The 12,164-nt window shown below is 43.0% G+C and overlaps 1 protein-coding gene across 2 annotated transcripts in view; it reads left to right on the top strand.

The window, feature by feature from the left end:
- The window catches only part of MCC (MCC regulator of WNT signaling pathway), a 233,930-nt gene that overhangs the window by 149,744 nt on the left and 72,022 nt on the right, over positions 1-12,164 (top strand). For both annotated transcript variants that reach the window (XM_066613395.1, XM_066613394.1), the window contains one exon: positions 7,688-7,830. In XM_066613395.1, coding sequence (XP_066469492.1) covers positions 7,688-7,830 — 143 coding nt within the window. The remainder of the gene's footprint in view (positions 1-7,687; positions 7,831-12,164) is intronic.

Genomic DNA, 12,164 nt, shown 5'->3' with positions numbered 1-12,164 from the left:
AGAAGTAAGCCCCATTGCAGTCAGTGGGGCTTACTCCCAGGAAAGTGTGGAGAGGATTGTAGGCTAAATGTCATGCTTTGTTTGGTGAGAAGGCTTGCTTGTGTTTGCCTGCACCATGGAGGGAAGGGGGAATTTGGCGAACACTCCCTGAGTTTTTTTTAAAGCAATCCCTCTGTTGCTACCACACCTGCCCCAGTCCCTGTGTGTGTGTGTGTGTGTGTGAGAGAGAGAGAGAGAGAGAGAGAGAGAGCTCCACCTCGCTGCATAAGCAGCTGTGATAGCCTATGGAGAAAGCATTACCTTGGCTCAGGGGCTAGGGTTTGGTCTTGTCCTCTGGTTTGGTACAGGTATATGGTCTTGCAAGTTTCTACAAATTAAGTGACAGACACATCTGCTTGTTGTACTGATATTCCAGGGCTGATCTAGTTTTCCCTTATCATATTTCTTACTTCATAATCTTGCTGCTTTGGGTTTTTCCCAGTAACTCCCTTTTATACAGGGGATGACTCATAAAACGACATGGGTTTTGCATTTTAGTGTAATGAAAGTCTTCTTATCCATAGCTCAGAAATAAAATGTTGATCGTGCAAGGATTAATGCAGTATCTAGCTATGTAACTAAGGGCGCAATCCTAACCCTTTATGTCATTGTTTTTCAGCACTGACATAAGGGCAATGAAGCTCCCAGGTAAGGAAACAAACATTCCCTTACTTTGAGGAGGCCTCTGTGAGTGACACCCAACTGCAGGATGCAGCGGACATCCCGTTGGTACTGCTGTGCCAGTACTGGAAAGAACTAACATAAGGGGTTAGGATTGCGCCCTATGAAAATGAATTACATTTTATTATCTTGATTGTCTTTTGAAACTGTCATATTGCTAAAATATGCTGTTTAATTATATTAGGAAAAGGTATGATTTTACAGACCAGTTTATTGAAACTTATTTGTCTTTTCCTGGCAGAATATATGCTAATATCAATCTACATTGTTTGACTTTTGCTACTGTAAACTTTATTTCCTTGTTTATCATTTATTTATAAAAGTGCCTAAAATAAGTGTTGTACATGAATAAAATGAACAGATTTTTGACCACTGGCTCACAAACTGAAAAACATGGGACAACAGGACTTTTCACTTTGTGAGTAAGTCTAAAATGACTTGGGACCAGGATTCCTGAAGAACTGTTTTCTCCCCAATGAACCTGTTTTGCACTCTGGAATTGCAAACTTCACATTTCAGTCCCACCTGGAGTTCAGTTGGTGGAGATGCAGGACAGGGCTTTTTTAGTGCTGGTCCCCAACTGTGCATTCCTTCTCCTGTATATTCACTGCTTGCCCTCATCCTACCCATTTTTAAGTGAGCAGTAAAAGCTCACTTTGGCTTTGCTTTCTCCTGGGGTTTTCTTGTTTTTTGGTTTTTCATTGATTCAGTTGTTCTTTGGTTTGCACAGTTGCTTTGCTGCTTTTGTTTGGCTGTTTATTGTTTTATGTGTTGTAAATGCTCTTAATGGTCCATTAAATCAAACCAAAAGGTGGCATAGAAGCATTAAAAAATAAATAAAAGAAAGCATGCAAAATAAAGTAAAACCTTAACAATAATCAATCTAGTCAGAGGAAAACCATTTAAAAGTCAAATATAATCTCTTCTAGAAGAAAATGCAAGGGAGAAGAGACAAAGAAACTGCTTCAGGCAGGATAAAAAAGGAGGCCAGCTGAATATAAAAACTTTTAAATATGAATATACGAGTTCCATACATAAGGAGCTATTGGAGAGCAAGTTGTGAGAATAGCACAGGGAGTGGAGGTTTGAAAAGGCTATTTGAGACATGGAGGAGGAGGAGAGAGAAAAGAAGGAAATAGATAAGGCGGTATAACCATGATGAAACTTCAGTGGGTAGGAAAGGGTTAAACTTAGGTGAAAACCAGTGAAGAGAAACTTAAGAGATACAAAGAAAGAAAAAACTAAGTCCATTAGCATTAGTCTGTATATCTTCTGTCAAGATGAACAGTATTCTGCTCTTCAGTGCAGTTCAACAAGATGAAATCTGGAACACTCAAATTTTCATTTATTGCCAGAAAGTAATTGTTATACACGAACCTGTCTGAAATACTATTTCAGTTAGAAGATTTTTTTATTAATTTCAGCAAACTACAGATCTGATAATTTATAGCACTTAAATCATGCTGAGACAGGGAACTAGTTTAAACAATATTTTCTGGTCAATTCAGTCCATCATATGGAGCAGAGTAATGGGGGTGGGTGAGAGGGGGCTGGCCTCCCTGTTTCAACAAGTCCTGCAATATCCAATATAGAAAAAGGGCTCACACTTCATTCCTGGCCTATCTTCATGCTTGTATATATCAGCATTTGAGTCCACTCCCTCACTTGTATTGTGCTACCTCCTCAACCAAGTTCAGATCATTAACAAAATGCCCCTCAACGCAATGCCACAAAATCTCTCAACTGGTGCAACCCCTGCTTGCATGATACTTTGTTAATTTCCTCCACTGAAGCAGAGGCAACAGCAGGTGAGAAAGGGAGGGGGTGAGAAGAGACAAGACTGATGGCGTGGTATGCTTGCCTGTCGGTCCAGTTTTGGAGGCACATTCACAGCATATAATAATGTAATTAGTGGTGTTGCTCTCCTCGTATGTTTGGGTGTATTCTGTGGTTTCCCAGTTGAAAGATTTTCTGCTGCTTTTCCATTTTTATGGCATTTAATCTATTCATACTCCACCCCTTTCTATGATGTCCCAATCATCTTCTACCTCAGCAGTTGTTAGTGGGAGTGCTTTTAAAACATGTGAAATTTGCACATGAAATCTATTGCAGGTGCAGTGGCTCTCATGGCACACTGCAATGAAAGAGGAAAGAGGCAACACTAGGTAGCTTTTATTGTGGGGACAAGAATACAGTACAGGTGGGGCCCCATATCCACAGATCCAGTATCCACAGTTTCAGTTTTGTGGCAAAACTAGGCTCAACACTAAACATGAAGCAGTTAACTTCTGCTTCCAGTTGAACATTGGGTCTAGTTTCCTCAGGCATTCAGGCTCTCATCGCACTATAAGCTGGAATGCTTATAGTGACCTGTATAAATCAAAATACACTCCTTGCTAAGCCTTTATAAAATGTTAATGGGCATGCAGGGGGAGCATTGGGACCCCTGTAGTATTAATACAGCCCCCCCATATCTGTAGTTTCCATGTCCATGGGGAGACCTGTGGAACAGATCTCCCAAGGATATGGGGACATGCCTGTAACTGGAAAGGCAAATCAAAAAGAAAATGCAATGCGATATAGAGTCAACCCTTGTTTTTATAGCCCTGGTTTAACAAGTTTCAGAAATAATGGGCATTTTTTGCTTGCTGTTTTGTGCACGTGCCTGTCCATTGACAGAAAAACACTTGAATTTAACTTACTTTCACATTAATGTACACCTCTTACTCCCACTCACCCCTTAAATCAGGGGTTAACTGTATGCAATAATCACTTTCACAACTAAGGCCCTAAATTTCAGCCGTTTCAAGGTAGAAGGAAAGAAAGAGAAGAAATCCTTACAAGAAGAAGGGGGATGTGTAATGGCACAAATGAAGGAGGAGGAAAAGGAAGAGTTACAAAATAGAGAGAAATTGGGAGTAGGGAGTAAAGAACTGGGGATTATGCAGGGGAATAGGCAGGGGAACGGGGTAAAAACAGAAGAAGCAAGAAAGTGCCAAGGTATCAGCTGTCACACAAGACCATGGCTGAGTCTCTTGTTCTCTTCAGCCTGAACTACAGCTACAGGCAATGAGTGTGTCCCTCAGCTTCACTCGTTTGTAGTAGGGGAAGCTTGCTTCTCCCATTGCCTGACTGATCCTAACCAATGTCCCAAGCTTCTGAGAATGGTATTGGAAACAGGAGTCTTCCTTGTCATCAGAGTTCTACATAGATAAGTTAGGTGAAATCATGCGTTGGAGGCCTGAGGTTGAACTCTAGGCCTCCCCAGTAAAAGATAGGTCAAGGAACCCTAAATTCCCAAACTCTTGCCACAGTTGCACGGAACAAGAAACCAACAGAAACACTAAGTGTGTTGTTTGACTGCACACAAGACCCAAAAGATAGAGGGGACTTCTGGGCCAAGGGTCAGAATTGTCAATGGCCAAAGTTACCCATCTGTGTCGGTGAGCTTAAAGTGCTGCAGAGATTGTGGGCTAGGGTGCCAAAACATATCAATCATCTGGTTCAAAGATGGGGAGCAAGACAGAAAGAGCTTGAAAGGCAAATCCCCTTTGGTTAAGCAGTAGCCTTAACTGGTTCCAGGAAGAAAAACAAGGGAAGGGAACAAAGATTGTTTTCTGATGAAAGGGTTCATTGCAAGGCAACTCAACAGGTGATGAACTGGCAGTTTGCAAAAGGAAGTCAGCAGACTGAGTACTTGAGCAGCAGCTTACAGTAGCACTCAGGGGAATGGTGAGGGGAAGAAGAAAGGTTGGAAAGAGAAGAGAGTGTTCTGATACCTGCACAGAGTGTTACCCTGTGCTGAATGCAATCCCTTGATGGTGGAGGGAATTGGGGGTGTTGGATGGAGCCCAGAGGGTAGCTGAGCAATTCATGAGTAACAGATTACAGCGGTATGCGAACAGCAGACTCAAGGGCTCTGTGACCCAGCTTTTTATCACAAACATTCCCATAGGGCAGCATAGAGGCTATTGTGGTGTAAGCTGTCTTTTTTTGTCTTTCCTGTTGGTGCTTGATGGTCTATCTTCAGTTTGGGGTGGGTGCCAGTATTGTTCTGCACCCTGCCAAGGTTCTGGCAATGGACTTCTTGATTGTTCTGGAGACCCAGGCCTCAATTAGCATGCAGCTCTTGATCACATTTTGCCACAGAGAGGGAAGTTGGTGAGAGAAGCTAAGGTTGAAGTGTCTTTTGTGTCACTAATGACTTTGCGTATCCTATAGCACCAGGAAGCTCATGGTTATATGGTTTTGTCTACAGGATGGACTGCTGACTTTACAAGGTTCAACTTTCCCAGAAGCAGGCAAGGGTACCACTAAGCAATCCATCTAGTTTGCTTGTGGGAAGGGTTGCTCTGAAAAACCAGTGTCTGACCAGTGTCATAGTTATCTGGGACCTGAGGCTTCCTTGCCATCAGCCCAATTCAAAATGTCATGAGACTGACCTGGATCTTCCAGCACCCCAATATATGTACATTAAAAGGGGAGAGTCAGGCAGGCAATTCACAGCCCAATCCTCTGCACACTTTCCTGGGAGGAAGCCCCATTGACTCTAATGGGAGCTACTTCTGAGTAGACATGCATAGGATTGGGCTGTCAGTTGGCCACTTCTTTTACCAGGAATGTATGTTTCTTGTTCCCTAGGGAAACATATATTCTGGAGAGGCTTAGCCTAAGGTTAGAGGTGTGATATTTTTCTTTTATTTTTTCACAGATTTAATTTTTGGACAAAAATGAGAAGTGTTGAAATCAGTGTTAATGTGTTTTTATTGCAAGGGTGCATTTTTATAAATTATAATTGCTTTAAAAATGTAATGGATAAGTGATATAAGTAGTATAGTGTCAACAGCCACAGTCATTACCCATGCACCTCCCCCCAGTCCAACCCAACCAACCTGCAATAACCAATACATAGAGGTGTTAAAAACGGTTTTATTTTTTGGCAGATCTGGGGGGGGGGGAGTTACAAAAATGATAAGTGCAGAAGCAGTGTTAAGTGTTTTTTATTTCATTAGCACCAAAAAATCATATATCTACCTAAGTTTCCTTATATGGTGTCTTTTGCTAAATATTGAGAATTCGCATCATTGGTGGTTTGCAAATGAGTGGCAAGTCCTCCTAAGGATCTGTTACAGGTTCTCAAGGAGGTGCAAACTTCTCTTGATCCTTTTCAGGCTTATCATTTCCAATTTACTCTACACCACTGGAGAGCCCCTTGAGTCAAATCTTTTGGTATCAGATGGAAAGTGAAATTTATCCCCTGATGTTCTCAAGGAGCGAGTGGAATTTCCCATTGCGCACTCTCCTTGCTAGCTATTCCTGATGTCATGTGAATGCTGGGCATTTACAAGCATCCCCATTTCCTGCACTACCCAGGCTAGAACTATTGCTGAAAACATATTCCCTAGGTCAGTGGCTCCCAAACTGTGGGTCACATCCTATTACAAGCTGATTTTTGGTGAGTCATAAGGTCCCAGGGCTCACTGCTGACTTCCACTTTTGTCATTGGCCAAACTTCTGTCATTGTGCTGTGTTTTGTGGTTCTGGCTAGTGCAAGGCTTGGGACTCATTACCTGCTGCCACTCTTGCTGATGAGTGGTGAAAACACAATGCAACGAGGCCCAGAGCAGGACGAAGACACATGAGCAGAGGCTCAGGCGGCAATGAGAGTGGCAGCCAGTGATGAGTTCCAGGCCTCTCACTGGCCATGATATGTGGCTCACAATATATTGCTGTGTTAAAAATTGTCTCATGGTGCTAAAAAGTTTGGGAAGCATAAACTCGTTTGATTTAAACATTGCTGGATAAAATAACTTGACATTGTTCTTAAATGCAGATGGAATAAGGCCACTGACTGCGGATCAGGTTGAAGATCTTTGATTATTTTAGTGGAGAGTGAGTTGGTTATAGTGGCGGCCCTGCAGGGTGTAAATGCCCTTAGGGGGCAGTGCTGCCAGCCTCCCCCCCTCTGCCACACATTTTTTTTAAAGCAGCTCCGCCTGCTTCTTTTCTTAAAAAAAAAATCCCCTCCTCCTGATGAAGAGGGCAATCACGGCCAGAGAGGCAATGAGCTGGGATGCCCCCCTCTTTTATAGGAGGAGAGGAAAGGAGAAGACTAGAGAGGCAACTCCTGGCACACTGCCACTCTAGGCCACCCCCCTACTCTCCTCCAGAAGGGGGAGGGGCCCAGTTTGGCTGCGAATCATGGCCAAAGAAGCAGCAGCTAGTTGCCTCAACAGCCGCGATTCTGGGCCACATCCTTTGTCTCCTCCAAGGAGACAGGAGATGCTGCCCAAAGCGGAATTGCACCCAGAATGGCAGCCACTCTGGGCATGATTTCGCACCACTCTGGGCCGTGTCTTTCAACTCCTTCAAGGAGGAGGAAGGAGGGGCAGCTCAGAGTGGCATGGAGTAGCTTGTACTCCTGGCACGATTCTGGAAGTAATTGCAGTGATGTGATGATGTCACCACAATTACTTCCAGGTCAGGGGTGAGAGGTGGCAAACAAAGTGATGGCCCTGGTGCAGAAAAGCCCAGGAATGCCACTGGTTGGTTAGTATTGCATTCTGAAACCTGTTTTCTCTAGATTATGCTGTCATCATGAGGTTGTATTATACCTACAATGTATATGTAGTAGAGATACTAGGCTGTGTAATTCATAAAAATTTTATCGACATAAAGATGTGATCAAAGGACATAGTCAGTACAAAGAAGGACTACTTATACATTTCGTATTGCTTATACATTGTTATCACATACTGAAATATCTAATGTAAGTGAAATTTAAATAACTTGGAAAATTCCAGAGAAACCTAAAAATAGTTTAAATGTCAGTTTCCTAGCCAAGACCTTGAATTGAATTTTATAGAAGTTGGGTGCCAAGAAAATACGTGACACATTGCCTTGCATCTTATTGCATCTTATTTCTGTGTAGCCAGTCATAATGCTTGTCTTTATTTCATTATTTTAGTGTGAACAGTCTCACCTAATGAGAGAGCACGAAGATGTGCAAGAGCGGACAACGCTTCGCTATGAAGAGCGAATCACAGAGCTTCATAGCATTATTGCAGAGCTAAATAAGAAAATAGACAGACTGCAAGGAACTACAATAAGGTAAGATGTTCCCCATTAACGGTGTCAGCCACCTGTGCCTGACACGGAGGTTGTGCATCTCAGTCTTCATAAAATAATTTCTCCTTTCTAGATGATTTGGTTTTCTTTTCCAGACATCACCTCCAAAAGCTAGAAACTTCAATTTGTTATACTCTCCAGTTACTGTGCACTATCCTGCTGCTTCTCCATCCACATGGCTCCTGTATACATGTCACTTCCACTGACCTTTCAACTTCTATATACATTGGCGTCCGTGTCAATCTTCAGCCCAAGATAATTGTAGCACAGGATCCTACAACCTTAAATCATTCCTTCCAGTGGGACCGTATCCCACACTTTGAGAATCTACAGGGTTATTAAAAGCTCTTTTTATCAGTGCAACATTTAGAATGGTTTGCAGCTCTGTGTCCCACTTTTCTAGAGTGTTGCTCCCCATTTTGGGACATGCTGGCATAAGTTGTGGGTGTTTCTGAATGAAACGGTGTGAGGCTTCTTTAGGTATACTTGCCTTTATTAGAATGCTATATAGTTATTTGTCCAGGGTATGCAAACTGTCCAGGATGAAAATACTTGGTGGTAATCTCATTCTTCTATATTCTATAAATATCTGAAGAACTAACTGCTAGTGACTTTCCATGAAACAAAAATTTGATATGTTCTAAACTGAAGAAAAGCATTCTCAGCCAGGTTGGACAAAACACAGATGTTACTTGATTATTCACAATGTGGTGATCACCACTAATGCACAAGGTTCATTATGATTATTATATTGACACAAAGGCTGCTCTTTCACTGGAGGTTGGAATTTTTTCATGCGCTCTTAGAAGAAATGTCAAAAGCAGATATACTCTGTGGTTGTCACTTGGCCTAGAAGAGTGTATTTGCAATGGCAATGAGCTGCATATAGATGACTGAGGTACTTCTAATTCTTCCTTCCCCTGAGTATTGTCTGTGACTGTCTCTGGACCACTGGTTCCCAACCTGTGGTCGGAGGACGGCAGGTATTCTATGAGACCCTGAGAAGTGGTCTGCAAGGTCTGGGGGGGGGGGGATTGTCTTCTATCACTTCCACCTGAAGTGTCAACTGCGGCTATGTGCCGTCCATTCTTTGCATTCTCTGGTAGCCTGTGAGGGAAGCACTCGCTCGGGAGACACTTCCCCACGGATCACCAGAAAAGGCCGATAACTGACTGCCCACAGCCGCAGCCAACAACAAAAGCAGCAACCCACAAATCTTTTCTATAAAGAATACATTAAGAAATCTTTTCTAATTCTTACAAATTTAATTGTATCTTTTGTGTGCTGTGTGTGGGGGGTTGCATGTGGTCCACAACGATTCTAATTTTTGCTTCAGTGGTCCGCAGGTTCTGAAAGGTTGGAAACCACTGCTCTAGACCAGGGGTGGGAAAACCCTGGGCCAGGGGCCATTTGTGATCCTCGGGATCCCTCAATCCGGCCTGCAGGGAGCCCCCAGTCTCTCAATGAGCTTCTGGCCCGTCAAAGACTGTTGGAGCCCACACTGGCCCATAACTGCCGGTCATGAACAACAGACATGAGCTACAGGCCGAGTTAGAGCAAGACCTTTTATAGCAGGGGTGTCAAACATAAGGCCTGGGGGCCAGATGTGGCCCCCGGAAGCTTTTTATCCGGCCCTCAGGCTCTCAGCTGCTGAGGTGTTACCGCTGAAATGGCAGCCCACGTGAAAATTGAGCTTTCCCAAATCTTGAAATATTACCAAGATTTGCGTGTTCTCTCTTCTGTGATTTGCAGTTAATGAGTTTCTATATGAGAACAGGGTCTGATTTCTGGCCATTAGCTGCTTAATTATGTCACTTTCTGCTTAATGACATCACTTCCGACCCTCAGCTGGAGCCCTGAATGCTAACTTCGGCCCTCTGTATGGAACGAGTTTGACACACTTGTTTTATAGTCTCCATGTGTGGTCTGCTTTTCCCTGGGCATTATTTTAAACCCCCCCCCCCACTGCCTCTGAACAACTTATGTCTCCATGTGTTTCTGGCTAGGTCTGTATGTTCTTACTGTGCAAGAGGGGTGTGGCAAACAGTTCATAGTTCTCTTGTGGTTCTATATGCTTATATTATAGTTCTCATGTGTATTAAGCTCAGTGAAATTCATTCATTCATGTAAGTTCCATCTCTAATGTATTCATTTATATAAGCTTATTCAAATTTGAAATGTAAATTAATTCTTTTTTTCCTCCAGCCCCCAACAAAGTGTCAGAGAGATGATGTAGCCCTCCTGCCAAAATGTTTCCCCTCCCCTGCTCTAGATGGTGGAGTTCACTCTTAAGGTTTTCTTGCTCAAGTATCTTCTTTATCTCCTTCTTTATCTCCTTCACTATGGGAGATTCTGCCAGATTCTCCTCGGTCCTCAGAGCATTCCCTTTTCTCTGTGCTCCTGCTCCTCAGCACATTGCAGCATGATTGGTTCATTCTTGGTGCAAGAAAGTTAATTTAACTGGGAAGCAGTAGCATGACATCTGTCCTCATGCTGAAGGTGCATTCTTCCAAATCAGCGACCAAAAATATGTTTGGGAACAATGAGCTGGTATTCAGGGGTGTCACTAGCAGAGGCTGGTGCACCAATGTCAAATAGGAGATGGTGGGAAAAGACAGCACCCCCCCCCCCACCTGCTGCAGGAAGAACCACTGAGCTAGGAGAAATAGCTCTGGAACGGGCAGCCTCCACACAGGTTCATCCCCCATGCAGTAAAGAACACTTTACTGTCTATCCCTACCTAGATGACTTCCTGATCCGTTCCCAACGGCACTAACAAGGATGTTCATCAGGCGGAGTGCCTCCAGCAGCAGCAGTTTGTAATGTTTTGATAGGAGAGACATCGAGCCCATCCGGAATATAGAATCCTTGAGGGTAGTCTATTTTGTATCTCAGTAGATCAGGGAGTGCATCATGACAGCTTACAAGGCCTGAGTCATGGTGGGCAGGGCATTGTAACCCGTTCACTGTGAGTGTTGCAGCTTTGGCAGACTACAGGGGCTACCCTTCTCTCAAGGCTGTATGCAGGGCAGCAGTCTGGAGTTAAGACTAGACCTTCATCAAGCACTACTGAGTTTATACCTATTGAGCTGATGCACCTTCAATAGGAAGGTATTCCGGAAGGTGGCTCATGGAGGACCCCAATATGGTTCTCGCCATTAAGGAGGCACTGCTTGGATGTATTCAAGATGCTAAAGACTAAACCACCTGGAAGCACTGGAGAATGAAGAAATTTGGGCTTCCTTCTTAGTGGTTCTAGTGTAGCTCAGTCTACCCACTCTAACAAGCTAAACTGCACACCTGGAGCAAAGGAGAGTACTCATTCAGCTGGAGAGCTGTGTTTACTCTGTAACCCCATGAGCACCATAGATAAGTTGACAAGAAATGTGACATCTTGAGATTTTGCATTCAACAATTTAATGCCTGAAGATGATAAATAGGGGAAATGGTGCAATAATAATTTGCAAGCTAATATCCTTAAGACAGATCAGAACATATTTATAAAATTAGTTCCAGCCACTATATATTTTCCTTATAATTATTCCATTACTGGTATACAGCATTAAGACTCAGAAGAATATGAAGAAAAATTTAATGTTTTGGAGAGGTACTATGAGTAAGAGTAACTTCTTACATGTATGGTATAATTATAAAATCATTAACAATACAATCCTATGTAGATTTACTTGTTTTATTGTGGTCAGTGAGGCTTACTGCCAGAAAGGTGAATACTGATGGGGCCTCTGTATCTTTCTCAGACCCTCTGTGGATAAAGAAAATGGCAGATAATCAAATCTGTGATTTTTGGCCCCATAAGCCCTCCAAAGGGAAATGGAGTATTCACCCACTGCCTCTGCGGGCTTCAGAATGGCCATTTCTAGCTGAAAAATGCTACTTCTGATTTCCCGAGGCAGGGCTAAGGTGGGGCCAAGACTGGCTCAGATGGGTTTGGGGGACCCATGTTCAGCCAGATCCATGGATGCAAAATATGGAGGCCCCACCTGTATAGGATTGCACTGTAATTCTTCCTGGGTAACGGTTACCAAACGGATACAGATTATTTAATCTGCACTCCAAAAGTCACCCTTAAATAACATGAGGTCTTCTTCAGGAAGAACAAACAGAAATATGTTTTGTGAAATGTCAACTGCTGTGAAAATTATTGCCGCTAAGTTCTGGCTCCAGAAAGTCTGGTATGTAATGCTCATGTGTAAAATTACAACTATTGTACATGTGCATTTGGGGAGGAAAAAATGCCATTATGGAAAAATTACAACCATTTAAGGATTATTAGAACTGCAAATGCAGGATGCATT

Source organism: Tiliqua scincoides, chromosome 2 (genome assembly GCF_035046505.1).
Source record: "Tiliqua scincoides isolate rTilSci1 chromosome 2, rTilSci1.hap2, whole genome shotgun sequence".
Taxonomy (NCBI): Eukaryota; Metazoa; Chordata; class Lepidosauria; order Squamata; family Scincidae; genus Tiliqua; species Tiliqua scincoides.
Note: the sequence above shows the minus strand (reverse complement) of the source record. Positions and strands in the feature narration are given on the sequence as shown.